Below are 25,999 nucleotides of genomic sequence, written 5' to 3' on the forward strand. Positions count from 1 at the left end.
CGTCGGGAACCTCTCCCGGCGGCGGGGCGGAGCGGAGCGGGGGCGGGGGGTCCCGGGAATGCGGGGCGGGATGGGCCGGCCCGGGGGAGGGGCTCGGCCGCCCGGTCCGCCCTATATAGAGGGGCCGAGCGAGCAAGATGTTCACTGCCAGTAGCGGGGCCGCGGGCGGGACGGGGCAGCACGGGGAGGCGGCGGGCAGGCAGCGCCGTGTCCGGGCTCCGTCCGCGGCGTGTGTGGCTGAGGCGGGGCGCGGGGCTGCGAGGGCGAGCGGCACGGACGGGGGGGGCTCGGCGGCGGGACCCCCGTGAGCGGAGCCTCGCTCGGTGCCCGCAGCGGGCGGCCCCGGGCAGCGGCGGCTGCAGGTCGGGGAGCCGGGCGGCCGGGAGGCTCCGTGCCGCCGGCCCCGCGGTCCGGCAGCATGAACATCCTGCTGGAGTTCTTCGTGGTGACTTTCCGAGTGCTGTGGGCGTTCGTGCTGGCCGCGGCTAAGTGGCTGGTGCGGCCCAAAGAGAAAAGTGTGGCGGGGCAGGTGTGCCTGATCACCGGGGCGGGCAGCGGCCTGGGCCGCCTCTTCGCCCTGGAGTTTGCCCGGCGCCGGGCGCTGCTGGTGCTGTGGGACATCAACACGCAGAGCAACGAGGAGACGGCGGGCATGGTGCGGCACATCTACCGGGAGATGGCCGAGGAGGCGGCCGCCGCCGCCCCCGGAGGTAAGCGGGGCTGTCCCCGCGCTGTGCCGCCGCTCACCTGCCCGGCCGGGCAGCGCTCACCTGCGGCGGGCCCCGCTGGCCGCAGGGCTGTCCGCCGCCCCGACGGTGCTGCTGCCAGCCGGAGCCGGCCCTGTGCCCGCCGCGGCGAGCGCAGCTCTGCTTCGCGGAGCCTCGGGCTCCAGCAGCGGCTTTAAAACCTGCGGCTTTCCCTAAAACACGGAGCAGCGATTGCAAATAGCTGACTCCTGGTGTACTGCAGTGACACCGAAGTAAATAGAAGTTTTGGTGGTTTGGAATTGTGTTTGCTGTTTCTGCTTAAACTACTTGTTTGAATGTCAAAAATGAACAAGAACTTTATTGCCCCCCACCCCTTCTGTTCTCTTATCTGTGTTCTTTAGTAGCTGGAGATGGAGAGAAAGATGTGCTGCCCCATTGCAACTTGCAGGTTTACACGTACACCTGTGATGTGGGCAAGAGAGAGAATGTCTACTTGACAGCAGAGAGGGTCCGCAAGGAGGTTGGCGAGGTGTCTGTCCTGGTTAATAATGCTGGTGTGGTCTCCGGGCACCATCTTCTGGAGTGTCCCGATGAGCTTATCGAGAGGACCATGATGGTTAACTGTCACGCACACTTCTGGGTAACTATAAACTCTGCCGCCCTCTTTGGTAATTGATTTTGGGAAATGATCTGATGCTGCTGAACTCCTTGAGGTTTGCACTTGTTCTTTTTCACTTGTAGGGTCGCTGCTTTGGATATTTCTTATTCTGAGCTGACTGTTCTGCTTCATAGGAATGCTGGTTTTGAGATTGTTAACAAATAGTTTTAAGTCAACTGTATCCTCGAATCCAGAGTTCTAAGTCTTATGGCCATTTCTGTAGCTTTGGATATTAAATTCTTTACAAGCAATAATCCCTGAATCTGTTTAAAAGTTGTTACTGTTAATGAATGACATCTCACTCTTCCTCACATACTCTTCTGCCAGCACATTAGCAGCTTTTTAACATGCTGTTTTAATGATGGTTACAATAGCAAACTTTCACGTTTGTGGAAAAAATCTTTAAAACCCCTGCTGAAAATGTTGTTTGAATTGCCTTGGAGGCAAATTGTTCCTTTTGAAGGCTGGGACGAAAGGCGAAAAAGATTTCTCAAGAAATCAAGCCAAGTACACTTTTTCAGGAATCCTGTGTATTTGTCCTCATAGCTTTCTCTGGGGGCTGCCTGTAGAAGTAAGACAATCTTAACTATGGTTTCTGGGATGGTACTGTCTCCACAACTAGCAGGCAAACAAGTATGTGGTCTTACTCTTTTTGTCCATCTGAACCTTGTTTTCCCATGTGGTTTATTTTTAGACCCATAGTGGTGTGGAGTTACATAAATTGGAGTGTTGAAGGAGGGCATGATGCACACTTGGGTTAGCATTAGCTGTCAGACTGAGACCATTGTTAGTATTAAAACTGTTCTTTGATTCCTCAAATAAGGTTATGAAATACACTTGCATAACAACAAAAGGATTAAGCAATCTGAAATATACTTCAACTTAAACCTTCTTTGACTGATCTTACCTTTTCATAATAAAATTTTATAAAATGCCTTATCTTCAAAACTTGAAGACCCTCCCAAGCCAACTTTTTTAACATGGAAATGAAATGCTGTTTCATAACCCTAAAGGAGCCCCTTCAAATCTGCACTGTGAAACACTTAATGGCAGAGCAGTCTCTTTCCAATGTATTGTAAAGCTTGCAGAGAGTGCACAGGAGATAGTATGTTTAGAAACTCTTTTAAACTCTCAAAGTATATATTTTAAAGCCATCTGAGAGGTTCTGAGAATGCTCATGTGGCTTCTTATAATTAAGAGCTCTATGTGCTCCCCTTAATAAAAGTTAAATTGGTGCTTAAGCCAACAGAGATGTGTAGTAGATTTAATGACTGTTATTGATGTGGCTTAAATGTTGAATTGACAGTTTCCAAGAACTCTAAATTATGACATCACCATGAGTTAAAATATGGGAGGATCCTAAATTCTCCAGCTGTTCTTCCTTCAGGCCTAAGTCATACATTTATTTGTAACAGTTTCAGAGATCTTTTTAAAGCACTCTGTGTGTTCTGAGTCTCTTACAGTAATAGAAAACTAAACTTAGTCTAGTATTGCTATCATTGGGTTTCCATAACAGTTCCATTCATCTTTAAATGTTAGCATGAAGTGACTTTTAAAAAAAAATTACTCCAAGAAGGTAGAGCTATGTCTGGACTGCGGAACTTGAGATTTTGGCTTAAGTTTTAAAGGAGTAGTCAACACCCTTTAGATTTAATTGAGGATCTGTTCATATGTAAACTTCCTGTAGATTCTGTGTCCTGCTTTGCTTTTCCTTTTATTTTTTTTTTTGCTGTTGGCAAAGCTCTTTTCCTTGTATTCCCCTTCATAATCCCAGAAAAGATTGGCTTGACCAATAGTGGGTGGACTTCTGTTGAAAGTAATACTACTTAATTCATAAGATATCATCTGAATCAGCTGATTTGAAGCCAACTTTTTTGAAGCAAGTCAATGCTGACTTAAATAGAACAATGTGTCTAGATGTGTGAAGTCTTATACAGCTAGTCTTTTCCGTGTCAGCTAAACTGGTGGTCCAAAAGCAAAGCTAATGCTCTGGAGCATTATGTAGGCTTTTAAGTATTCTTGGAGGGTGTTTAGTCCAAAAAGCTGTAAATGGATTTTGTAAAGACATGGATTTTGCATGTAATATTGCTTCAGTAGTTAAGTGTCTGTACTTTCTGGGGTTTTGGTGTCTTGTGGGGGTTTTTTTGTTGTTTTTTTTTAAAGTGGTTCAGGGGAAATTCTTTTTCATCCCAGATCATTAATCAAGCCTCAATGTGTTTCTATGTAAAAACTGAAAATAAGGCTTTAGTCCTGTCCCTTGAAACATTTGACATCAGATGAATTGCCTGTTCCCCATGCAGAATGCAGGTGTTCTGATATTGCTTTTATGTTAGCAGCTACCATCAGAGGGCTGCCCAACTTCTGCAGTAGGCAGTGACATGAAAATCTGTCACTGTTTTGCTGCTGTGACTCCAACTGGGCTGTGTACCATATCACAAACTGGCAGTCAAGAGAGCCTTAGCAGCATGCCACAGCCTAAACAGATGCTTTCCATTTTGCTGACATGCATGATTTGTGTAATCCTTCCTATGAGTGTTCTATATAAACATGTCACCACTGCATCATGTAGCAATTTCCACAGCATAAAATCCACTGCAGTATTAAAAACCTGTTATTTCATGCTGTGATAACTTGAATGCTTCTGATATTGAAAACATAGGGACAAAATCCATTCCTGATTTGAAATAAGCCAGCTCTGGTTTACTATAATTTGCAGATGCATAAAATTGTAGCAGAAGTGTAACACTATCTTTCCTGCCGGTCTGTTGCAAGAATAATAACTCGACTGAACTTGTCAATTATTAGAACTGAATTTCTACAGACTGGGAAATTTTCATTCTATGATGTGTCAGGGTTCATATTTTTAAAATGTTGTCACAATATAAATTAAAGCTGTTGCTAAATTAGATTTTAGTAAATATAGGAATCAGATTTTTTTTGTAGTTTTATAATAAAGCTTAAGTATCAGAATACTGTGGTTTAGAGAATGGCAACATATTGAGTAGAACTACAAACTCCTAACTTTGGGACAATTTGAGAGCTTTGTACTCTTTGTACTCTAATACTTTTTCTGGAAGAATAATATATTACTGGATAAATAAATAGATTTTAATACTGGTCATTGCTATTATACTTGGGCAATCCTTCTAGTTTTGGTTGCTGGGAAGGGGCAAGGGTAGGGCAATGAGCAGGTTCTGAAGTTCTGTGACATAAAGAGCCTTCTGTACAACAGGTCTACAGAACTCAGCTTTGAGAGATTAGTGATCTGTTTTTCCCTGTCATGTGGATACTCCAAATATTTCAGCTTAAAGCTTTCCTCCTACAGTTCTCTTCAACTTACCATAAGGGGGAAGCAAAAGCATTCTGCTCCAGCTCTGTCATATTAAAAAAAAAAAAAGTAAACCAAGAAACCCGTATAGAGAGAGACCAGGACCCAGAGTTTAATGACTTGTGTACTGCTTTCTTAGACTGAGTAGTTTTGTTCATTTATTTACAGCTGCTTGATTTTTAGGAAGGTATGCTGACGTGTCTGTAAGAATTGAAGTAATTTTTTAGATGGCCCAACATTGGTACAGGGGAGATAAATACTGATTAAAAAGAAACAGTACTCAGGTATTTAGGGCATTCATGAAAACCTTGAAAATTTAGATATACCTTAGGAAGATGGTTAATACAGTTACAAAATCAAGTACCCATTGATGCAGCTCCTGTACTTATTAGTCTCCTTAGACTGACAGCGTGGCTAAAATCTTGGAGAGGCTATAGTTATCTATAATGTATCAGTATTTATGTATTGTCTTTTCTTCAAGCTCCCTAGTGTTGAATAAAGCTCACTTATGCTTATACTTGGTTTAGTTCAAATGCAGAAGTGTTGCATGTAGTCTGCACACTGAATCTTCTGCAGAAGAAAATACAGCTTATGTTATTTGAAACTATACCCTGCTAAATCTTGTGGCCTGTTTGCATAATTTTTAATTATTGCTACCAGGTTTGTTTCTAGCACCTATGATCAAATATAGACACAGTATTCCACTGACAGGCCACACAGCTGTATTTAGTATTTGAGATGAGTGAACTTAGCTTTAGTTGGTTTTTTTCCTTCTTTTTAGTTTCATGATTATATACCCCAAGATGCACAATTTCACTTACAAAGTTTAATCTGCATGTTCTTGACTTGTTTCTTTGAAAAAATGTGCCGGATCAAGTTAGAGCAAAACATTTGTATGTGATTCAAAAGTATCATCAAAACTAGCTCTTCCTTTACTCAGTAATTCCAACTCCATGCCACCAGTAAATTACCCTGGACAGCACATGTGTTTCATATACTGTGGTAGCATGCTGGGTAGTGAGTATGAAGGAAAAAGCAATCATTCTCTTAGCTATGGAAACAGTCATATTAGTCATACTTAAAACTTGTAAGTACTTTGGTATGGTTCTGCTGTTCATGTGTTTTTGGGTTAATTTCGCAAAAAAAATAGAGGGAATCTATCAAATGAGAAGGCATATTTGCCAGATGCAGGCCCTAGAAAACTGCACCTTCCTATTCTATAAAGCAGTGTACTTAGCGCAAAAATGGAAAATAAAGGGGTGGATATATATTTCTGGAGTTAAAGTGGGCACAATACTGCTGGTTCAGAGCTTTCCTCATGGGTTTATTTTATGGTCTATGAGGACTAGCATTGTGTCAAGCACAGTTGTCAGTCACCATCATGCAGTCTTTAATTTTATATCGTGTATCTTGCAATTTATGTATATCTGTATCTTAGCTTTGTAATCATGTTTTAGTTATAGTGATCACTTTAAAAACTTTCATGTTTTTTAAGTTTTTCTCATCCCCTTTTTGATGGGGATACCAGCCCAAACCCTTTTATTAGATGCCTGTATGTCTGAGCTTTGACCATAGTACCAATGTTATACAAGTTTCAGAGCAGTAATGGAAGAGGATAAAAATGCAATGTACTCATCTGAAGAGTTAACATGCATAATTGAGCCTGTAGGGATGGGGTGGTAGGTAGGTCGTAGTCTTATGCAGAACGCCTCTTCATTTGCCTTGTGTGGGAATCATGAGTTTGAGCATCTATAAATGGGATTCTACAGTGCTACCCACCAAACTGTAGTTGTTCCACATGTTTCTCAGCTCTAGTCCCTAAAGTCTATTGAGTCCTGGTTCTTCATTGTGTACTGTATACTGATGATAAATAAGTAGTTACATATAAAGGAGTGTGAGCAGAATAAATTACAGCACTCTTGGTCAGTTAGCAATGCTCAGGGCTATGGGAAAATCATATTGAAGATTCTTTGCATGCGTTACAACATCAGCCTTCCTACATATACTTTCTGTGCTAGAGCATCTTCCTTGTGTGATGGAGAACACTGACTTCTTTTGTTCAAATGACAGCTGAATTTGTTCATTTCCCTTCCTTCCCTTCTCACTGATGTAAAGTATTTGATTTTCTCAGCTAACAACTCTAAAATGACCTTCCACAATGTTTTACTTGAATTGCTTCAGTTACACCTAAGCTTTTGTGACAGCTTACCTCAGACATACTTTGGAATATAACTTACTGCACCATTTGAAAGGTGCACGAATCTTAAAGTCTCAAGGAACAGAAAACATTCTCACATTTTGACCCATGGATTGTTTGTTGCCTATAGATTTGTGTCCAAAGTGGTAGCACAAAGTGTGATCAGATGTTTACTTCTGTGCACTAAACTGTATTGAGCTTGAGGAATTTAGGTGAAAACTTATGTTTCACAGCAAAGCGTTGTGAAAGTTCACTTAAGGAAAGGGAAAGTTGTCCAGAAGAGACCATGCCAAGACTACTTGAAACATACCTGAAGTATTAAGTGGCTTGCAATTCTATGTCCATCTAAAATGAAGCTGGAGTTGCAGTGTAGCTTGCAGAGCTAAGGCACTTGGGATAATCTTGCTATTTAATCTCCTGTGATTTTTTTCTGAGGCTTGGAGACTTTGTCAGCAAACTGTGTGAATGTTTTCAGGATTGCTAATCTCTGAAGGCATGGTCCTGGATGAGTGATCAGTGTGATGGTTATATTCCTCCTTATAAACACAGTAGGTCAGCTGAATAAGCAAAAACCTCTGACCTGGCTTTGGTCTGCAATTATGCAGTTCCTTGTGAAGGATGTGGGGAGGCAGGAAAACCTTGAATGTGACTATGGTCTTTGTTAGTATGGTGCCTAACCTTGCCATAAGTGGAGAGAGTGACTCTTCTATGTTTCAGTGAAATACTCATCTAAAAGACCATGTGTATGCCTTTCTTCTCCTGTAGAGGTTAGGAGGGCAGTGGAGTTTAAAGTTCCAGATTCTTCCATCTTGCAGGTAATATCCACCTTTATTTTATGAAAACAGCTAAGTTAATATTATGTCATTGTTACTAACTTTCTAATAACCAAGTGGCCGTAGCAGAATTGTTGAAGACACCTTTGTGCACTCAGTGGAGAAAAGCAATCCTAATTATGATGCAGCCAAGTGTCCTGCTGCCTAAGACCTGTCTTAACTGATCTGGATGGGTTAGCAATCCTTTTTCATAGCCCTCAGTGTCATCAGTTACTCTGGCTAGACAGGCTGAGGAAAGATGAATGTTATGTTTTCTAGCACCATCTCTGTCATTTTAGCACTGCACTTCTTAAATCTTTTCTACTTTTATCCTTATCAGCTGTGAACTATTATTCTCTCCCAATGCTTCTCATGCTTTGATTTCACTTCCGGGGCTTTTCTGCTGGGAGGAAAGGTTTTTGTTATGTATCTCTAGTACTAAATCTTTCCACAATTCTCTGTATGTAAAAGCCAGTGCATCACTCACTTGATAAGCCTTGCTCCCTTTGACCTTTGAGGTTTTCTGGTTATTGACACTGATGGTAAAACTGAGTTACTGATACCTCTGTCTTTTGTGAAAAACGGCAGATGCCTTTCTGTAAAGGCAAACTGAAGCTGATTTACATGTGATGCTATATGCTTTTATATGGTCTTAGACTTCTTTGTCTGCTAAAAATTGAGTCTTTCAAAATGCAGTTACAGTGTAGGTGAGCAAGCATAGACTTGGAGATTAGTAGAATCTCGGGGGGTTGAGAGTTTAGTTTGGAAGCAGATATGTCACAAATGGGAGGAGATTTACATCTGTGCTTTCACTTCTGAATGAACACTGTTCTTGTAAATAATTATATTAGTAAAATGATTTATATGTCAGTCAAATTAACAGTTGATACGAGTGAATTGTCACAACTGGGATAGGAGGGCATGGTAGGCCAAGGAATGCTGGAACAGCTGTGGAACTGAGGTTGCTGACTTGGTGTGAGCCTTTTGAAATTCAAGTTTGTTTGGCTGTTGAATTCTGCACCTAAATGTGCCCTGGTGCTTGTTGCTACTGCCATCTGTTTGAACTTGTGTGACAGCTTCTCAAGCATTCCCCTTTTCAGTGTTTTTTTGAAAAAGCTCATGAGTGTGTGTTTTAAAGTAACTTGTCCAAAAATTGTGTTGATCTAGGATGAAACTAGAAGGCAGCATAGTGATGGTAGTCTGTCTTGTGGGATCATCCCTTGAATCTGCATCTTACCTTGCACTAGTTTTTATATTCAGCTGATGTTTGGGTGAGCTGCTTCAGCTCACTAATTTGTCTGCAGGGTGGAAAACAATTTTCTTGTCCAAGTTGATCCATTTTTCTATTTGGAGACTAGAACCACCTCATCAGCATTTCAGTCTTGGAGTAGCCAGTGTGTGGGAGAAAAGGTGAAGAGGAATAGGATAAAATCACATAGCTGAACAGGGCCTCTGATTATCCTAGTAAAACCTCATTCTTGGACTTTTTTTTGGTAGGATTTATATCCTCATAATTAAGTAGTCATAAATGATTCCAGGCTGTAGCAAATCCTCCACTGGCATAAGTCTGAATATAATAACTTCAAAAGCGATGGCAGTATTTTAATTACAACTATTAAAAACCCGTAGATAAAGGCAAGCTAGTTTTCTGTACACATCAGGTAATGTTGTGTTTAAAGCTTTAGCTTTAGCTGTGTTTAGCTTTACCTTGAAACAATGCTATGATTGCTCTGATCTCTGTGCCTACTGCACTGTTTGACTTCTCTGGAAATCAATTTTACCAACACAGAATGTGGGAAAAAAAACCAGACTGGAACCATGTTTCAGCCTGTGGGAAATAAGCATAGTTTCCACAGACAGGCAAAGGAAATATTTCTTTCTCTCTCTGGAAACTCACTCCTAAGAAAGTGAGTAGTTTGCTGGTGTTTAAAATGCCTGTGCAAGCAGAAACTTTGAACATTGCATTAGTTGCTGGTTTAGTCACTGTATTAGCTGGAGTCTTTTGATCATTTGTTGGCTTATGAAGCAAAAATTTACCTGCTAAGATTATTTGGTTTTTGTGCACCCTTTTTTGGGAGGGTGGGGAGTAATATGAAACAGGAACACCTAAGCTTTTAAAAACCTAAAAGCTTCATGCATTTAAAAAATGTTACTTCTTGTTCAGTGAGTTATTTTGCAGAAAGTCAGTCTTTTAGGGTCATTCTGTCTCCTAAAGAAATACTAAAGCTAAATCTCTGTTCAGCTGTATCATCCTCCCTAGTTTTGTTTCCACTAAGTAACACTGCTATGTGGAAAGGGAAACTTTCCTTCTAGTCTTGTTCCTCTTTTGAGATACTTGATTGTACCATAATTGTTTTCCTTATTATGAAGGAAATTATTTGAAACAATGACTTGGGGACTGAGTTAGGCAGGATGAGTAAAATGACTCAGCTTTTATCTGCCTGCATGTACTCTAGCAATTGCCTTGTTACAGAGGTACTAGCCTTAAGGTATCTATGAAATGACAGTCCTTTTCTGCTTAGCCACTTCTTAAAAAGCCTACTACATAAATCATAAAACATGAATGATGACTTCATATTTTTGTAAGTAGTTCTGACAGTACTGTTCTCTAGTAATGTTTTGGAAACCTGTAGACTAAAATACCAAGTTTTACTAAATATTCCAGGAGATGACTAAGCTTATGGCAAGCTGGAGAAAAATGTGTATTTAAAAGTTGGATTGTGTTCTTGTTCACTGAACAAAGTATTCTGAGCTCTTATCTAATAGTTTTTTTCTAAAATTAATTTGTTATGTGGATTTTTCACAAACTCATAGGGGCATGTTTTCATTTTTGTCAAGATTATCAAATAGCTGGCAATAAATAACTGTTCTCCAAATGGTTGGACATTTGCTGCAAACTTGTGCTAATGAAGGTGAGGGACTAATGTGTTTGTTACACTAATGTCAACATAGCTCTGAAATGCTGCAAGTCCTTTGACACAGCCATTTGTCAGTATATAAACAAAGTAGAATTTCTAGTCACTTGACTTCAGCAGGGCTTAAACCACCTTTTGTGGAAGGGAGTAGGCAAGTGTTAACTTCCTGTTTCACTTGAGTAGAAAAACTCTAAAGTAATTTCAAATTTGACATTTGAATAAAAATATTTTTAGGTCATCTTTACTGGTAGATGCCTGGGGAAGAATACAAAGTTGGTGCTGCTACCTACTTAGGCAGTAACTTAAATTTCTGAATTTGCAGGAGTGTGTCTGTGCTGTCACAGCCACATTGGAGCTCTGTTAGTCTTGGCTGTATTTCTAAGATGCATTTTACTTTTCAGTGGCTGCCAACTGTGTAATACTTGATTTAAATGAATAGTAATTGTGGTTTGATAGCTATGATAGTCTGAGAGTAGAAAGAGATTAATATTTATGGAAAATAAATATCAGCTTGTCTAATAAAATGCCTTTGACCAGGAGGGAAGACATTAGCTTTTGAAAGTGAGTTCTTTGAAACCTTCAGTTCTCATGCTTAGTTATGCCCTGAATTTGTGCTGTCTGGAGAAGTCTGCAGGTATGCATTTGTTCCACTTTGTCTAGACTTGCTTGTTTTTCAGTATAAGGCAGACTAAACACATAGCTGGGCCTCCATCAGCCCTCTTACTATGCCATCTTACCTCTATTATTCAGTCTGATCTTTTAGATTACTTTGACATTTACAACAAACATCATTGGCAATTGTTTTGCACTTTTATATGGCTTAGGCAGAGATATTTTTTCTCTGTTCATTGCTAAGTGTCAAGAATCCACTATGTTTGGATTGCTCTGACCAAGGCTCAGAATGTCCTAAAGAAGCTGGCATGATAGTATAGTTACTGGAGGACTTCTGATAGCCAGGGGAACATAATTAATTTTTGAAAGCAGTATGGTACATGTATGTGCTGAACTTGGCTGAAAACATGTTAATTCCACACAAAGTTCAACTGGGTGCTCTGCATTGCTTCATTGAGCCCTCCTCCAGCTGGAGAGACTTGAGACCAAAGGAGGGGGAGAAATGGAAGTAGAGCAGACACTGTTTCAGAGCAGGATAATTTATTGCAGGCAAGAGCTCCTGTCAGAGATACAGGAGAGATGTAGCAGAGGAGTTTGCATCCTTTCCAGTTAAAGATTGTGTTGGTAGACTTGCAGTTAATACAGTGATGGTCTCTGCTGGCTTATGAATTTCTTCCTCTGTGAGAGGAAGAGGCAATGGGCTGTTGAGCAGGGAGTTGCTGTCCTTAAGTGGAGATTCACAGAATGAGTGAGGTGGGAAGTGGCCTCTGAAGGTCATCAGGTCCAACCTCCCTTGCTCAAGCTGGGCCACCCAGAGCCTGTTGCCCAGGCTTGTGCACAAATAGCTTTCTAATACCTCCAAGGATGGAGATTTTCACCACCTCTCTGGGCAACCTGTGAGGGTGTGCTTTGTTTTTCATAGCCACATGAAATCAGAGACTTGCAGATGACTCTGGAGGGAAGAAGTCCAAATATATAATCAGTGATTGAAGCAGTTGTGTACTGCTGCATATATAGGAAGCACTTATACATCAGCCAAGCAATATTGGCAAATGCAGGTGGACAAGTCAGTGTGCATTTATGGTATTGTATATATACAAGCATGTCCTTTAAAAAGCTGCATATTTGCACAGAAATGACTGGTGGCATACAGACATTAGAAGGATTGGACACTTTACAAGACAGGCCTGGCATATTAGGATAGAAATAATTTTAAAAAGTATGTAAATCTAAAATGCTTTAGGAAGAAAAAATACAGAAGTTCTCAGGAGCAGAAAGGTGGAGACTGAATACCAATAACATAAAGGCTCTGAATTCCATTTGCTAATAATAATAATATCCAAAATGCCTTCTCACACACCGAAGTATAAATGCAGATAGTGATAAGGATAGTTCAGCTTGAATACCTGAATTTCTTCATGCCCAGAAACTATATAAGGCAATTACTCCTAAACAGAAGTGAAGTGTTCTTAAGGAGAAACTGGGACTACCTTTGCCTATGTTCCATGTACTTAAACCCCTGCTCTAGGTTATGGTGTACATAAAATCTAGTTTGATGCAGTGGTGGGGGATGCAGAAAACCTGGTGAAGAGACCTTTGAATCTGCTTAGCAGCAGAGCACTGTAAAGGTTACAATGACACCTTTTCCACCTTGGTGCTCAGGAGGCAAGTTTCTGAAGTCAGAACTGTGTTACTTTAGGTAGTGTTCTCGAGTACTTAACCTACACTTTAGTTGAGAGGGAGAACAAAGCTGTTTTCTGCCCCAGTTTGGGGTAAGACTGGAGGAAATTAAGCCCTTAAAAGGAGGAGGAGACAATGTACTGATGTGCTAAGGCAACAGTAATAAAAATTTCTTTTGCAATGTCCTTCTCTAAGCATTTTTCATATCCCTCACTCTGTAGACACAGCCTTTTACAGCTAAGCCTTGTTAACAAACTATACAAAAGGCAATTTAGTCAGGCAATGTTCAGTTGCCCTAGGCATAGCATAATTAGCTCTAGTAGTAAAGAGTGGAAATCAATGATTAATGTTTGAGAGATAACTAGTGGTATTAGTTTCCTGTGTGCTCTTTTTGTTTAATAGCATTACTTATCTTATCTTTGCTGTCTACCCATTGTAAACAGCTTTGTGGCACTAAGTTCTGATTAAGGAAACTATTTAATTCAGTTTCAGCTTTTGTCTGAAACTCGACATGAGTTAACTTCATGTAAAAGAAGAGCCACTCTTCATAGGAGAAGTGGTGACTATTGGCTTTGAAAACTGGGGAAATTCTGGAACTGAACCCTAAACAATACAAATGCTAAACAATATAGTAATGTAAATGTGGGCTGTAGCATAGTTGTTCTTCAGCAAATAGTGTGACAGATGCTTATTGCTGCTAAAAAACCCACTTACAAACTTCCATAAATAAGATTTAACCTAATTTTCTACAAGTTTGGTGCTTCTCAGCTGATTTGATTTGGCTATTGAGAAGCAGGGGATTTTATGTATGTAGATTGGTCATGAGGGTAGAGAAAATTACTTCCATAAATTAATAATAAATTATAAACCAAGTGAATCAAGTAAGAGCTTGTGGTTTTACTAATCTAAGACTTCATGTAATTCAATGCAGTATTTCATGCAGAGCTGGGAGAGAAGGAAAGTATGCTTATTTCTCAGTAAATTAAATACAGTTTTAAGTTGACTGTTTCTTTTCATTTGTGACTTATGTCTTTAGGATATTTACTTTATTTTATTATCATCACTTCTTAAACTGAGTAGATTTATCTGTAATTTCACTCTGTCTGCAAATATAGGCTATCCAAGGTATTGGGGAGTGTATGTGTGGAGCTTCTGTGTTACTCATCATTACATACTTTTGTTTAAGTCTGTCATGCTCTTTCATGGGCTCCTGGTTGTGAGGCAATCGTAGCATTATTAGTGTGCATGTATGTTTAGCATTAACTGCTGGTGCAGCTCAACATTAAAGGAATCCCTGTGGCCCCAAAACAGTGGGTTTTTATGTGAAGGACAAATAAACCTTCAGTGAGAACTTGAAGGTTATGTTGCCTGCCAAGAGATAAATAACAAAGGGACTTCTTTTGAGATGAAATATTGGAAGGTCTAGCTTTTTTGTTCTGAATGCAGGGCCTGTGCAAGGCACACTTAAGGACAGTCCTTGAATAGTTTGCCTTTTTGCTTTTAACAAAGCCACCTATGAAAGCTTGGCTTGAGTAAGTCATGTTTATCTCCTGATCCTTTTTGCTTCATAAGGTTCTGGGTAGTCCATAAAATTGAGAAATATGACTTTATCTTTAAATTTATTACTCTAGGAGGACTGTAGTTTTGACCTGTATTTCATTTTTTTTTGAGAATAGAAACCAAAGATCAAAAATAGTTCTAATTTCTACAGCTATTCAAATATTTACTTAGACAGTGGCTAATTATCCAGAAGGGGCCCAGCAGTTCTTGAAAACAGTCAGCAGAGACATCTGAGGTCCTTTAAAGTACAGCTTTGGTCCCTTGTGTTAACAAGGTCAACAGTAGTTGTAGACTTCTGTCTGCCTGCTGTATTCAGCCTGTTACTGTCAGAGCCACATCCTTTGCATTGTGTGGTCTCTCCAGTCTTCAACTCAGTACTGGGTGTTTTTGTGTAGTCATAGTGCAGTTACTATTCCCACCTTAAGTGGACATTTCAGAGATACTTGTAGAGGGGAATTCAGGAAGGATGTGGGGGCTATATGGGAAAAGTAATTGAGATTTGTGCAGATGACAAGTAATTATTCTCAGTTCTTTGGAACCAAATTTAAAAAAGCTATAAGGAAAGTAAATGAAGTTGCAAACCTGCATTTATGCTTTGGTGTGTGAGAAGGCGTTTTGGATATTGCATTGCCTAACTTGGATAAATCCTCCTAAGAAAGAGTTCTAGGATATATTTTTGAAGCCTATTCTTAAACCATTTGATGAGAACTTCCCCTGTAATCCTGAAAACAAGGTTTTAATCTGTGTTGATAAACTGTATGTAAAGTGGCTGTCTTCTGAAATAATCTGGGCTATATGGCTATAGCTGAAAATAACTTCACTGTGTTTACTGATAAGCTTGCCATAGGGGTGTTCTGCCTTTCAGGCACCTTCCTTTCCCTTTCAACATACATAGTGGTGCATTAGTGCAATACCACATAGTTTGGCCAAACCTACTACAGGTAATACTGCAGAAAAGTTAGAGGTGCTCTGTTGCCAGACCTTGGTGCATTTCTTCTCAATTACTGGAATGGAACAAGAAACTGGACTGTGTGGAAATCTGTTTGGTTCTGTGGTGGAGTGGCCACATGCTGTCCTGCACAGGAATAAGAGAGCTCTGTGTGCTCTGCTGTAGTCTGTGAAGAAGAATAGGAAGAAAAGAAGATTGCATGTCCATGCTAAGGGAGAGACAGGATGTAACATGTATTTTAGATTAAAAACTTTTTTCTTGTCACTGTTACTTAAGCTAACAAATCATCTAATGTGTGGCACAAGGCTGCTATGGTCTCTGGTACCTTATTTCCCAGAGATTTCTGGATGTGAGTGTCCTTGCCTAACCACACCATTTTTGCTTCTTGGATCTGCCTGAATAGTTTTTAACATGAAGATGAAACAATACATTTACTCAAAAGTGCATGTATTTGTGCTGTTAGGCAGTTGCTCTGGCAATCAGGAATAGCTGTGGCTTGGGAGAAAATGTTTTCTGTTATACTAATACACCACTGTTGTGTATAACTAGTGATGTAAAAACTCACCTCTTTTGTTAAGTCTCAAAAAAAATAGCCATGCTCCTTACCTGAAGGAGCTGTATGGAAAATGAGTTGTGGCATAAATATATTTCAATCTTACAGTGATGCAGCTTGTTTATTAAAATAGTTTTAAGAGACTGTTGTCAGAAGGCAGAAAGTATGAAAAAACTTATTGTATTGAAAAAGACAAACTTAGAGGACCTTATGTGTTGGTACCTGTTTATTTCTTTCTTTGCTATAAAGGAAACTTTCTAAATATGAGGTAGCATATACTTTTCTACTTTGGTGTGCTTTCTGCATTCAGTATCTGTTGTTTTGAGCTGCATACAGCTAACATTGTTTTCTGTGGATGCTTGCTTTCTTCTTTAAAAATAATTAATCCAAAATTTAATTAAAAAAATCACTTTCCCAAACACAGTATTTCTTCATATTCTCATTTGCTGTATTTAAACTAATTTGTCTTGACATTGCAGCTGTGCTGCTCTTTGTGTTGCACAATCTTTGGAGTTTTGTTTCATTAAGAATGGAACTAAAGAATTTGGGGAAGGGGAGGGAAGAAGTGCTAGACTGTTAGAAGTTAATTTGCCGTAAACCAAAATGTTGAGAACAGATTACGAAAGCTATGAAGTGACATGTAAATGCTTGTTCAGTTTCACACTTGTGAGAAATAAGTCATTTGAGCTGTGTGCACATGAAATAGAAGTTTGGTTACAGCTACTGAGAATAGTTTGGTCTTACTGGTATATTCAAAAGCATAGAGGAAAATGCTCAGAAGATTAGAAATTGATCTCTAGATTCCAAAAAACTTAAACCTAGTTGTACTCTGTCCACAACAGCTTTATATGTTCTGTCTATCCTACCTAGTTTCTGTCTATCTACAGTATACTGCAAGTTAGAAAATCCATGTTTTCACTATGCTTTTGGGGTTTGCTTTTTGCTTTTTTTTTTTTTTGGGGGGGAGGTTTCTTTTCCTTAAAAAAAAAGCTCATGTTAGGTAAAGAAGATGCTTAACTTGCATTTCTTCATGTAGAATACTGCAGAACTTTCCTGACTGTTTACTTGATGCATCAGTTCCTTTCATCCTCTATATTCCACTTACTGGTTTCCCCTCAGTGTTGAAAACTGCAGTGTGTTTGTCATGAATAAATGACCCAGCTCTGACTTTAAATACTTTTATGTTTTGGTTAAATGTCTTCTTCTGCAGCTGTGAGAGGTAAAACTGAAGCTTCAAGGATCAAACCAGAAGGCAGATAGTTCAATTAAACCACTTGACTTGATTTGAATTATTTTGGGGGCCTGGTTCATGACCTCTAATGCCATGGACAAAACCATCTTTTTCTTGGTGTCTTCTAATATACATTTTTCTTTTTTTAAATGGAGGATTAGCATGTCCATGCTTCACCTCAGAAGACTAATGTGGTCTGTGTACCTGTTCAGACAAACTCCAGATGGGAAGGCCACCCAGGAGGCATCTTGCCCTAAACCAGTCAAACTCTCAACTAGTTTGTCAGCAGCACAACAAGCACACAGAAGACTTCAGGTCTGGTAGGCAGATGTAGCTGAATGAATCTGAAAGGAGCTAGAAACAAGAAACTAGGTTGATCTGGTTTATGTAACTGGTAGAAAAACTGGGAACCAGAGTATGGAGGGAGCTGCTTTGATCAAGGAGGTGTACAGTGCCAGAAGCTCAGTAAGAGCACTGATTTATTTGGGGATTGCTTATACCACGAAAGAATAACTTCACTTTGGGATTGTTTTTCCCAGCGAGAGGAGGCTGGGAGGAGCAGTGGGCAAGCCTTTACTCTGAGCCTGGAAATGCATCCCCCGGTAGGGTGTGTCTGCCTCTGACAGTGCTTGTTTTCAGTGCTGACTCCCAGCTGCTGCAGATGGCTGGAGCATGGCAGCAATCGAGATGACTTTCTCTGACATCCATTTAGTGGGGATGTTGAGAGTTGACTGCTGTTTTCTACATATGATAGTTAATGCTATCTTGATAGACTCTCTCAGCTTCAGATTTTAAATGGATTTGTGGGATAATGTGCCATGACAAAGTGTAGGAGCTGGCTCTGAACAGGCTGTCTCAGAACACTGAGGTCTCATGCAAAGATTTCCATGAATTTCTAATTGTCTTTAAAGCAGAGGAGCTGGTTGGTTTTTTGTTTGTTTTTCCATCTTAGCCATAAATGACCTTTAAGAGATTACTTGCATGAAGTCTCTGTAGCTCTGCTGCTTCAGGATGTTGAAGACATCACCCAAAAGTGTCCTCAATGAGCTGTGTTTTTTGTGTGCCAATTTTATCTGGTTGAAAATGAATTACTTTAGCCACAAGCTCTGAAAACTCTGTTTTAATAATATTTATGCCTTGAAATAGTATAGCATAGTTGAATGGGCTTTCTGAAATTTACTACTCTGGTTATGTTGCTTATTCATATATATACATATGTACATATATATGACTTTGAAAGTTCTCTTCCTCAGCCAAGCTAAACATAGACACTTACAGACATGTAGTTATAGTTCACTATATTAAAAACAGCAAAACAGAAAGGAAAAAAAAGCAGTGCCATAGTAAAGATAATAGCTTGGTGCACTTGCATGTTCATCTCTTGGAAGACAATACTGATTCGTGCCTTGAAAGTGGTAGGAAAAAAATCTGTTACTATTTCTTTTTCTTTCTCTCCCCCAAGACAAACTTCAAGGCCCCTTTTCTGTAGTTGCTGTGGTTTGCAGCCAGAGCTTCATTCTGCATTATCAAGCTTTCTGGCAATGTGAGGTGGCAATCAGTCATTCCAATGTGATGTGGACAGATAGCCGAGACATAAGTGGGAGCTGCTGATGGAGCTGACAAATGTTGGGGAGTGGAGTAAATTGTTTAGCAGGACTGAGCTGGGAGCATGGATTACAGGGATAGCAGGGGGGATCAGGGTGAGTGTGCACACTGTTGGTGTTGCAGTGTGCAAGGCAGGCTGCAAATAAAGAGCACTCTGAGGCTTCAGTGCCGTGCAAGCGCAGCCTCTTTCGGGTGGTGCTGCCCGATGATGACTGGGCTTTGTTGCCATGCAACATGGGGAGAGAGGCTGAAACTTTGTGTGCCTGGCACAGATTAGTTTAACAGCAAACTGCATTCTTGTCCGAGGCTCTGTGTAAGAGGTTTAGAGATCCCTGCCATGAGGAGAGAAACAAATGCAAGGCAGCTTGCTCTCAGATTATTTTTTTATAATTAGCTTTGTTATGTAGTTATGACAGAATCTAGGAGTTGTATGAATCAACAGTAGAAAAGGCAAGGAGTCAGGAGGTCTGTTAATCTTCTATCATCTGCCAGCTGTCCAGTGAAAACACTCTTTTGTGTGGTGTTAGGAGGTCTGGATTAGTCATTTAACACCTGCAGGCAAAAATGTTGTACAAGAACATGTGAAAATCATTAGAGCAAAACTGTCCTGACGTCTGTGATTGGAAAATGCAGACAGCATAAGAATGGAATTAGATTGATTCAGCTGTAGTTTGCATGTCTTTTTAAGAATGCAGCTGACAAGACTCAGACCAACAATTAAGCAAGTAGAAAATACTTAAGGGGCATTTGCATGCTCTGAGTTTGGATACAAATTACATGGGAAGAATAGGTTTTTGGGAGGATAAAGCATTCATGGTACTGAGTGAGTTGGAATAGATTGGTAGCTCTGTCACTAATAGATTAACATATTAACTAGGCATGTCTGTGATTAAAAAGCATTGTCTGAAGTTCTTGGGCAATTTAAAAGTGATCTAGTATAGCACACTGACAACCTAAAAGCTGAAGTACATCTTAACTACACATAGCATTTTACTTCATTGATTTTTGTTGTAAATATGATACTCTGCTTAATATTTATTTAAAATGGGGTAGTGTTGAGTCAGCTTAAGAAGAAAGTTAGGTATTCTGGTAGGGGTGATTTTCCAGCAAGTACCTTCAATGTGTTGCTGAAAACTTATTTTTTTAAATGTGTTAACTCTGACTCAGGCTTTTAAACAGGAACAAACCTTGTTAAAACATAAAAATTGGAGGCTAAAATTAACGTTTCATCTTGAGACTTGCTTTGGGGTTTTCTTGTTTTGTTTTTGAACTTTTAAGGAATTGGTAACAGAAATGTATATCTTTTTTAGCCACAGCAGTGCTATGGGTACTAGTAAAGGTGGGAAGTAATTCAGCCTTGCAGATGTTGGCTCTATTGTGGGTAAAAAGTAACAACAGCAGAAATTCTACCTGTAGTACTGTTTTTAATGTAATATGCCTAAGGCATTAAGTTACTTGGACAAAACTAGCAATATCCAACTGAAAAAGCACTGTAAATAATTAAAACTGATAATTGGTACTGGTCTCAGATGGTCTCACTGGATGGTGTAATTAAACACTTGGCATTTCTTTTTCTGTCTTTAAAAAAATGTGACTTCCATTTTAAGGTCAAATTATCTCCTTCTGATAACTAGTCTTTTCTGGAAAAATAAACATGTCTGAGCTCAGTTGATCCTTTAACCTTAGGACTTCTGGAAATATAATCCTTGCTGCCTGGCTATCTGGATTCACAAACAAGCTGTACATTTTCTGTTAGCATTTTTGACAAACTCAAGTTCAAAACCTGTACCATGATTGCATTTCTATATTCTTGATAATAAACTAAGATTCTGAGAACTCATTGCTAATCTAACTTGTTCATGAAATGGTTTTTTGTTGTTTACATGTGCCTTTTTTTTTCTTTACTTTGTAGACCACTAAAGCATTCCTTCCCAAGATGCTGGAAATGAACCATGGACACATTGTGACAGTTGCAAGTTCCTTGGGATTATTCAGTACTGCTGGAGTGGAGGTTTGTTATACTATAATGAACAAAAATATTGGCACTTTTTGCCAAAGATAAGCTTTAATATTATCAGCTAGAGGAAATAAGGTCAAATCTCCAAAGATATTTGGAGGTTGTAGTGCTGGGTGCCATATCAACACATGGTTCCCTGTGAGTGGGAGCCACAGGACTTGGGCAGGCATTGCATTCACTTACTTGCATGGTGGAGTTGGCACTTAGAGTAAAAGCCTGGGATGTCTGGGGATTCCAGAATGCCAGGTGATCTTGGAGTTACCTGATAAATTTAGGAACCTGAAAGGTGCCATTTAACCTACTCCTGTAAAGATCTTCAGTGCTAAGCTTGAAGCCAAAGGCAAGGGCTTTCAAAAGCAATATTTCTTGTTTCTATGAGGAAATGACTGCAAACCCTCTAGAATGTATGGCTCACCTGCTTCACTGGCAGCTCTTTGTGGGACTTGTCTAGTGCATAAAAATAGGTTAGGATTAGAGCTGGTCTTGTTTCTGGAGTCGTTAATATAAATGCAAGTGTGAACAAAAAGCATTCAGTTAGTGGAAATTAATTAAGGTGTCTAAAATATCCTATTACCCCATAAGCATAGGCTTCTTGTCTATAGGTAAGGCTCAATCCAGGACCTTAAACTGCAGTGTTTCATAACATAATAAATGAAGATGGTGTAATTTAGGGCTTTTTAGAGTGTTCACTGTCTTGAGAAAGCTACTAGGAATTTCCTAGACTAGGTGTGGCCACCAGCAGAGATGGACACATCCAAGTGAAAACACAGAGTTCAGCAACAATAAAAAAATAATTGCATAGACAGCAGTAGCATTCGAGCTTTTTCTGTATCTCATAGAAAAACTCAAGTCTTGGTTGTGTCTTCTGTTGAAACTAACATTAAAAATAACACTTTTAAGACTTTTACACCTATGCCCTGCCAACTCTTCAAGCTCTTTCAAATCTGGCCAGAGGTAGTATTAGGTATCTCAGTCCTTTGTTGCTCCATTTATTATTAAGCAAACTGGTAATTGGAGTAACTTGTTATGTGAGCCTGCCTGATTCAAAGATTTGAATCCAAGGTAATATCCTCCTACATTCAGCTTTCCTGCTTTCATGGTTCTGTACTAATTACCTCAAAAGTAAAGTGATAAATGAGTTGATGTGGTGCTCTATTCAGTGGGTGTCTTTTGTTGTTGCTTTGAAAATCTGTGCAGAATCATCTCAGGTATGCTGGCTTTGAACATCATTCATATAGTCATATCGGTCTTTTTTTTGTTTTTCTGCTGCTTCATTCATTGCCAACACAGGATTATTGTGCCAGCAAATTTGGAGCTGTAGGCTTCCATGAGTCTTTGAGCCATGAATTGAAGGCTGCTGAAAAGGATGGAATCAAAACTACTTTAGTTTGCCCTTACCTTGTAGATACAGGAATGTTTAGAGGGTGCAGGATCAGGTGAGTAGAATTCTCCTTCTGCTCTGTGCTTGTAGTGTCATAAAAGTTTAAAGGTAACTTAGGTGTTACCATAAATATATTAAGTATTATATCTGCTTTAGTATATGTTGGTGTTAGGCTCAAAACAGGACTCTGAATTCATTGCCTTCTGTCCTTTTGTACAGAGGCAATAAAACTTTTAAACTATAGTCTTTTTAACTTAACAGTGAATATAAGCAAGTTCCAAAGAAATTGAGTTAATGAACTTTCACTGGGGTCTATGGTCCTTTATGTATCATATTGATCTGTTGTAATCAAATGTTCCAGAAAAGAAATTGAGCCTTTCCTTCCACCCTTGAAACCTGAATACTGTGTGAAACAGGCTATGAGAGCCATCCTTACAGACCAGCCCATGATCTGCACACCTCGCCTCATGTATATGGTCACCTTCATGAAAAGGTAAGAACTGAAGTGCCAGTTATTTGGGAAGGCAATCCACAAAATACACAAGCATGTCTTGATACAAGCACCCTCCCACCCACACAGGCCATAGGTGCTGTTTTGCTAGAATTCTTGAGTCTCTCTTGGCTTGCATGCTTGTTGGTTGCTTGCCTGGGGAAAATTCATTTAGCTGAGATCCCGTGTATCTGTACATCTTGTTTTTAACCTTCTTGTATCTTCCATCCTCCTTGGATTCCTGTTTTCTTTTCAAGAGACTTTTTTAGTTCTGCTGTTTGAGTTCCTCTTTAGCAATGGAGCATGAGGCAACTATCAGCAGAGGAATCTCTACCTGCTTTTTTTTCTAGAACAAGTGTGTGAGAAGGCCTCACTACCTGCAGATTCTTCAGAACTTGCACAGATATGGTGGATAAACTAAAATTTATCTACCAACTTTCAGAACAAATTTTCAGAGCCTAAGTTTGGTAAAAGGTCTATTTAAAGGAATTACTTCTTTCATTATAACACACTGCAGTTTTAGGATAAAAACTACTTCAATCTATAACCAGGCTGACATTTCAATGATTCAGGATAATGCAGGAGCTGCTTCAATCCCTGTGATATGACACCACTTGAATTCTAGTTTATGGAGAACTGCTTCACAGGTGTCTTTTGTTTTAAATCTGTAGTGTGTAGGGGGAACCTATAAAATACAGCATTTTATTATTTTCTTTCTGCAAGGGATGGTTGAAACTGAACACCTTGGTGATTTTTTATTCTACTTATTCTCCTCTGGCTTGAGTGTTCCTTGGTGGACAGGCTTACTGAAAAATAGAGGTATCTTTACTCACTGCTCACCTCTTTCCTGGAAGAGAGATGTGTGTGTCTCTTCTGGCACCAAGGGAAGGCCACTGTCAGTATATTTAAGGACTAACTCCTTCACCCAGAAGCTCGGAGGGCGCTTCCTGCACAAGCGGTGCCTTACGCAGCAGCAGCCACATCAAAAGCCCTTTGGGTTTTCTTGGTTCAACACTTCAGTTTCCAACAGGGAGATCAAAGCTTCTGCATAATCCGTGCCCCAGGCAGCAGCCTTTAGATCAAAGGCCCTCCAGTCACTGCACAAGCAGTACTGCTGGCACTGAAGACACCTGTACCAGTGTCATCTACTTCTAGGTGGCTTCAGTGGTCATTACTCCTAATGGCTGGAATTGTACTGCTTGCCACTGAACAAGTGCCTGCTGCTGTTCCCAGGGGCTGAGGAATCCCATTTGATTCCTTTACTAGAGCTCCTGGGTATTACACTTGAAATAAAAACAATATTTTCTTCTTGTGAGAACAAGGAGAGGATCTGTAGCCAGGTATCCATCACATAATCACCTCTTGGAATTTTATCTAAAGGGGAGAAGGAAATTGCTCTCTTTACTTTGGACCTTTCTTCTTGAGGATGGATGATTGAGTTTAGAATATAAATCAAGGTTGTTAGACATCTGGTGATCAAAGAATGGCATTAACTAACACTAATCCCACATTAAAGAATATCTTAAATGTCTGATGACCTCTGCTGATGTGGCTTTTAGCAGATGCTTTGCTTTTACCAGGCCTTCTGTGATACCCTTGCCTCCTCCCCCATCCCCCCACCCCTCTTTTTAAAACAAGCTATCACACTGCTTGTGAAGAAACAGAAAATCTGGTCTAAGGTGGAAGCACGTGAATGAACATCTTCCTTCTCCTTGCCTGTGTGGTTGGAACTCTAGAATTTAAATTCTTAAAGTTTTCCTGTGAAATAAAAATCCCTTAAGTCTTTTTAAAAGACTCTCCAATAGGTATTATATTTTTAAGGAGGCCAAGTACATGTACTTACAAGTGTATGTAAGCAGAGTTTTTGTTTTATGCTGCCTTCTAACAAACCTGTAACCTGTGTTTCCCAGCATTCTGCCGTTTGAAGCAGTTGTGTGCATGTACCGGTTTTTGGGAGCAGACAAGTGTATGTATCCTTTCATCGCTCAGCGCAAACAGGCTACAAACAACAACGAAGCAAAAAACGGAATTTAACAGTTCTGGATGGACTAACATTTATAGGTGAATGCAATAATGTTACATGACTGAATTGCAAAGTGCACTTGCATCTAACGGATGCAAATGTCAACATCTTACTGTGGCATTCTCTTGGGTCCTAAACCTGTGTATTGAACTCTAAAAATCAATCGATTTTTATATACTGTAAATAAAACTGACTAGAGTACTTGGGAAATGTGATAGGTAACTCAAATGAATTTACAATGTAGCTGCCACCATTGTCCTTTAGAATATCACTGTATTCTGTATCACTGTACAGTAAACTAGTCATACTACTTGTTGTAGGGATGCACTGTGTGATATCTCTTCCTTAGTCTGCTAAGGCTTCTAAGAGCTGTCTCCAACCAGAAGATGGAATGTTTCAGAAATGGTTTGACTTTGCCTACATTACTTAGGAGAGAAATCTTGCAATTCAAGCTACTGCTCATGATCTTACAGCAAATTCAAGGACAGTTTCTGAATGCATCTCTTCAACTTGTTCACCCAAGTTCTCTAAAGGACACATGGCCAAATTGTGGTGTAATTCTCTTTTGTTGCAACTGTGTGTGTTCTATTTAAACAAAGATGAAAAGAAATTTGTAAATCTCTGCCAATTCAAAGGCGAATGAATGTCTTACATGCTGTCAGAGCAAACTTGTAATTGGATTTTTTTAGGAAAGCAGTCAGTGATCTAATTTGACTTTTTTTCCATGTTGACTTAATTTGAAATGCTCTGTTCCATCTCCCTCTATATGTCAGAGTCCCATTTACTGTTATGGACTACATGTTTCATTTCTTCTTCCTCATTCTTGCTTCTGACAGTTCTCCTATCCCAAGGAAACTGTTGTGTTAAATTCTCTAACTGGACTTGTGCCTAAAAGACAAAGCAACTCAGCTGAGATACAAATTGTTTATGTAAGTGCTGGTCATATGCCAATTATTAGCAAAGGAAAAATAGAATAATGCCTGATGCAACTCTACATTCAGAATATGAAAGGGTGTAAAGATTTTTTTGAGTTGTACTCATGTTGTAGAACAGCAAATTACATTTTTACAGTATTTTTTGTAAAGCAAACAATTTTGTGCCTTGAATTTGGTAATCTGTATTAGTGAAGCATTGTAAAAGTGAAATTCTACCTCTGTATCTTAATGTATACCATCCACTTGTAAACTACTATCAGAAAAATTGTGATTACTTTTTTAGAATGTCTTGTTAAATAGTGACCAATGCCTGTGGTTATTAAAGTGAGCCACCTTTTCCTTAAAA

The 25,999-nt window shown here is 39.6% G+C and overlaps 1 protein-coding gene across 2 annotated transcripts; it reads left to right on the forward strand.

The window, feature by feature from the left end:
* The first annotated feature begins 268 nt into the window (after positions 1–268).
* Positions 269–25,999, forward strand: RDH10 (retinol dehydrogenase 10). 2 transcript variants are annotated; one of them, XM_079301563.1, is made up of 6 exons: positions 269–710; positions 1,109–1,347; positions 20,720–20,818; positions 22,115–22,260; positions 22,567–22,698; positions 24,606–25,999. In XM_079301563.1, exons 1-6 carry the CDS (start codon positions 419–421, stop codon positions 24,727–24,729), a joined length of 1,032 nt encoding a protein of 343 aa, XP_079157689.1. In that variant the 5' UTR covers positions 269–418; the 3' UTR covers positions 24,730–25,999. The 2 variants fall into 2 exon arrangements, with proteins under 2 accessions (XP_079157689.1, XP_079157688.1); XM_079301562.1 differs by having other exon boundaries at positions 1,112–1,347.

Source organism: Erithacus rubecula (assembly GCF_903797595.1).
Source record: "Erithacus rubecula genome assembly, chromosome: 3".
Taxonomy (NCBI): Eukaryota; Metazoa; Chordata; class Aves; order Passeriformes; family Muscicapidae; genus Erithacus; species Erithacus rubecula.

What these genes read in the sequence shown, in the direction of transcription:
- RDH10 (XM_079301563.1), top strand. Translation starts at nt 419, where the DNA reads ATGAACATCCTGCTGGAGTTCTTCGTGGTGACTTTCCGAGTGCTGTGG. An exon ending in GGCCGCCGCCGCCCCCGGAG is followed by an intron (nt 711 to 1,108) that starts GTAAGCGGGGCT and finishes TGTGTTCTTTAG; the next exon opens with TAGCTGGAGATGGAGAGAAA. An exon ending in TTTAGAGGGTGCAGGATCAG is followed by an intron (nt 22,261 to 22,566) that starts GTGAGTAGAATT and finishes CAAATGTTCCAG; the next exon opens with AAAAGAAATTGAGCCTTTCC.